Source organism: Pseudomyrmex gracilis, unplaced genomic scaffold, assembly GCF_002006095.1.
Source record: "Pseudomyrmex gracilis isolate BER0280 unplaced genomic scaffold, ASM200609v1 scaffold_956, whole genome shotgun sequence".
In the NCBI taxonomy this organism is placed as follows: Eukaryota; Metazoa; Arthropoda; class Insecta; order Hymenoptera; family Formicidae; genus Pseudomyrmex; species Pseudomyrmex gracilis.
Window position 1 is genome coordinate 1 of NW_018021540.1, and position 4,361 is coordinate 4,361.

At 31.2% G+C, this 4,361-nt stretch overlaps 1 protein-coding gene across 1 annotated transcript in view; it reads left to right on the top strand.

Moving 5' to 3' along the window:
• Positions 1 to 354: 354 nt before the first annotated feature.
• LOC109861716 (AP-3 complex subunit beta-2) overlaps positions 355 to 4,361 on the top strand; it is a 37,839-nt gene continuing 33,832 nt past the window's right edge. Inside the window, exons 1-4 of the mRNA XM_020441490.1 lie at positions 355 to 800; positions 1,241 to 1,316; positions 1,378 to 1,959; positions 2,098 to 2,394. Of these exons, the coding sequence (XP_020297079.1) occupies positions 667 to 800; positions 1,241 to 1,316; positions 1,378 to 1,959; positions 2,098 to 2,394 (1,089 nt within the window). The 5' untranslated portion in view covers positions 355 to 666. The remainder of the gene's footprint in view (positions 801 to 1,240; positions 1,317 to 1,377; positions 1,960 to 2,097; positions 2,395 to 4,361) is intronic.

Below are 4,361 nucleotides of genomic sequence, written 5' to 3' on the forward strand. Positions count from 1 at the left end.
ACGCGTGGACATAGCCATACGTATCGACAAGTCGCTCGTGGACATCGCTACGTAGTTGCCAATGTGCACCACCCATGGACATGCGCTAGCTTACGGGCCGGTATAGCGATCGTAAAAACTCTTATGGGCCTGGCCGCTCTCATTCTTCTCTCTGCTAATATCTTATTGTAGAAGGCCCTTTAGTTGCAAATCATAAGTCACAAGTCGCAAAGGATATCAACTACCAATTAAAACGAATTAGGCTGGATCCTCATGCAGACATCGGCGCTTTGATATCAATCAACGCTCAGTGTCAAAGCGCCAGTGTCTGCATGAGAATCCATCCTTATTTCTGATTATTTTTGATAAGATATTTACAATTTGCGACGGAAATAATTAAATAAACACCGATATCTGACATAAAAAATCGATGCATCGATATAATGATAAGGAAAACATCAAACCAATTAATCGATTATTAAAAAGAAAACTATCGTTCATTTCGATTAATCGTAAAATATCGCTCATCCCTAAGAATGGCGTATGGACTAACTTAAATCGGTCCTTTGAGCCATATATGCACCAAACCAGACCTCAGTCTTCTCTCTGCTTGTTAATTGTATAAAACGTGTACAAGGATATTTAGTTTTTGTAAAAAAAAGTTATTGTTCAGCACAGGGTAGAAAAATGCTAACAGCAGCAGCAAACACATTGTCTAATAACGGTGGTTCTTACAGCAATGAAAGACCATCTCTTGCAGGTGACATGGATCTTGCAACTGATCCAGCCTCTGGTGGATTTTTCCACTCTGATTATAAAAAGTAATTTGTTAAATTAACTTGAGTTACCTAGAGAGTCATTTAATATATAGAATCATAAAATAAGTTATATATAAAACAATTTTATATATGACAAATTAAACCCTTACGAAAAAGAATTACTGGCAGTAATATATCGCGGCAGTGGTACGAAAGAATTACTGGCATTCTGTGTAATTGCCAGTAATATTCTCAGTGATTCCTGTAATACCTAATAATATTCTTGTGTGATTATCAGTAATATTTATATTACTGACTTTATTTATATGTAATCAGCAATAGTTCTTTTTCGTAAGGGAATATACTAGCATTTCTGTATGAATAGTAATAAGTATTATCAGGATCATGTATATCACACGCAGATATGCAAAAGTAGAATAACTTTTGATGTATAAAATTTTGTCAAATGAAAACTTTTAACATAAGAATATGTTGTGTTTTAGACATGAAGATCTGAAGGAAATGTTAGATAGTAATAAAGATGGACTTAAGCTGGAAGCTATGAAACGTATAATTGGGGTAATTTAGAGAGGTTTGATAAATATGTGATAACACTGTTATTAGCATATTTTCTTTTCAGATGGTAGCTAAAGGCAGAGATGCATCAGAATTGTTTCCAGCTGTTGTAAAGAATGTAGTATCTAAGAACATAGAAGTAAAAAAGTTGGTGTATGTTTATCTAGTTCGGTATGCAGAAGATCAACAAGATCTTGCTTTATTATCTATATCAACATTTCAAAGAGCTTTGAAGGATCCTAATCAGCTAATAAGAGCAAGTGCTTTACGAGTACTATCTAGTATACGAGTCTCTATGATAGTACCTATTGTAATGCTTGCAATTAAAGATTCAGCTAGTGACATGTCACCTTATGTAAGAAAAACTGCTGCCCATGCCATTCCTAAATTGTACTCGTTGGATCCTGAGCAAAAGGAAGAGTTAATAAGTGTACTTGAAAAATTGTTATCTGACAAAACTACACTTGTTGTTGGTTCAGCAGTAATGGCCTTTGAAGAAGTATGTCCAGAAAGAATAGATCTTATTCACAAAAATTATCGAAAATTGTGTAATTTATTGGTAGATGTTGATGAATGGGGCCAAGTGGTTATTGTTAATATGCTTACTAGATATGCCAGAACACAATTTGTTAATCCAAATATTGATGTAAGTATAAGAAGTTTTAGAGAAGTATATACTCTTTATACTTCATACAAGAGAAATAAGATAAATATAAAAATTTTAATTGCTGAAAATAATAATGCCAAAACTAAGTATTAATAAGAAATATAATTTTTATATTAGAATTTAGATGATGATGTAAGTCGGCCATTTTATGATTCGGATTCTGATTCTTCTAATACAAAGAAACTAAAGTTCACATTAGATCCTGATCATCGCTTATTGTTAAGGAATACAAAACCTTTGTTACAAAGTCGAAATGCATCTGTAGTAATGGCGGTTGCTCAGTTGTATCATCATGCAGCACCTAGAAGTGAAGTTATGACTGCTGCAAAAGCACTGATAAGATTGTTGAGAGGTCATCGAGAAGTACAGAGTATTGTGCTTCATTGTATTGCAAGCATATCAATCACAAGAAAGGTAATGTAAATATAATGCAGAAATGCAATATAAACTTAAATTATTTATCTTGTGTACATAGTGCTTTAAGGGGTTATATACAGTTGCATAGCCCAAAAAATGGAATTTTCGAGAAGTTTTTTGGATATACACAAGGACATACCCAGATAGCCAACTGAGTGCAAGTTGTTGGCAACTTGCCACAAATATTGCTCATAAGTTCTCAGCAATGTAACAAAAGGGTGTATCCTCTTTTCAGTATGTTCTTGCCAGCAACAGTTTTCAAAATATAATAACAGCAAGTTCCCAACAACTCATTGGCAATAAACTTATATTATTTTTCTCAACTTATGAATAAAAATCATTGCTCATATATTGCTGACTCACTTGTCATAAACATTGGCTACAACAATTGATCGACAATAAAACTCAGCATATTGATACTGAATTGACAAAAACATTTTCGTTGCATTAAATAAAAACAACACAACAGCAATTGGTAAGCAACTTAATCTGTACAATGATTTGCTTTATATTGAGTTTTCACATTTGGCTATCTAGGTACTTACTTTGCAAGTAATTTAGTATCTAAAAGTACCTATATTGTATAACTTATACAATTTTTCAAGATATAATAATGAAAACCACGAATAACAGGCATTTTCGCGAAAGGTGTTTTTTTTTGGCTAGCACGATTTCTTGAAACATATGTAGGTTCCCGGGAAAAAATAGATTAGATCTAATTTAAATCTAACAAGATAAAAAAAATGAAAAAAAGGATCTAATTAGATTCAAATTAAATCTAAAGAAATATAAAGTAGATAGTTAGATCTCTAAATAAATACGAAAGATATCTAAGTAGATCTATGTAACTTGACACTTTATTTTTATTTATTCTTAGATCTACTTTAGATCTACTCAGATCTAGTATATTAGATTTGCTCAAGTCTACTTAGATTTAAGCAGATCTGAACAGATCTGAAGTGACTTAATATAGTAGATCTAAGTAGATGTAAAGTAGATCTAAGAATAACTAAAGTGTGTCAATTTACATCTATTTAGATATCTGTTGTATTTACTTAGATCTATTTTATATCTTTTTAGATTTAATTTGGATCTAATAAGATCTATTTTTCCACTTTTTTATCTCGTTAGATTTAAATTAGATTTAATCTCTTTTTTTCCGGGTTATACGTGTGATTTTTTTACTGAATATAAAATCTGATACAACGATCTTATTAGTAAGATCATTTAAAATCAAAATTTAAAACAAGTTTTGTTAGTATATGCTCTAATCTTGTCCTTAAACAATTTGGTTTTAAATTTTATTTTGAACATAATGACGGCCGTTATAAACAAAAAAATACGACTTTTATGACTAATGTTTTTGTTTTTTTTGTTAATAAAAAACAAATTTTATTTTTAAAAAATCATTTGTTTAAGGATAAGATTAGAGTACATACTAACGGCATCTTTTTGAATTTGATTTCAGATTTAGTTCCGAGAAATCGTGCTCACTGCATAAAAGATACTTTTCGCAAGAATGCCTGTTCTTTTGCTTTTTATTATTATACCTTGAAAAAAAACTGTATAAGTTGTAATAGATATATACTTTTAGATGATAAATTACTTGCAAAAAAATTCTTGTGTGATACCACAGCAGAAAATTCCCGAAAATTTCGATTTTTTGGGCTAAGCAACTATATATAACCTCTTAAAACTACCAAAAAATATATTAACGACAAATTATTTAAATAGAATATCTTAAAACAAAAGTTTTAGTACGGAAATGTTGCAGCTATAATAGATTTTAAGTTAAACAGCTGAAGATCACCCATTACAGTACCTACCCTTACGAAAAAGAACTACTGCCGGCTGTGTGATTATTACATGCGGCCGTGTGATTAATATGGCGGCTCTGTAATGATCGAGGCGAATATTATTGTATCTGTAATAACTTTTAGCAGCGGAATACAAGCGGACATTAC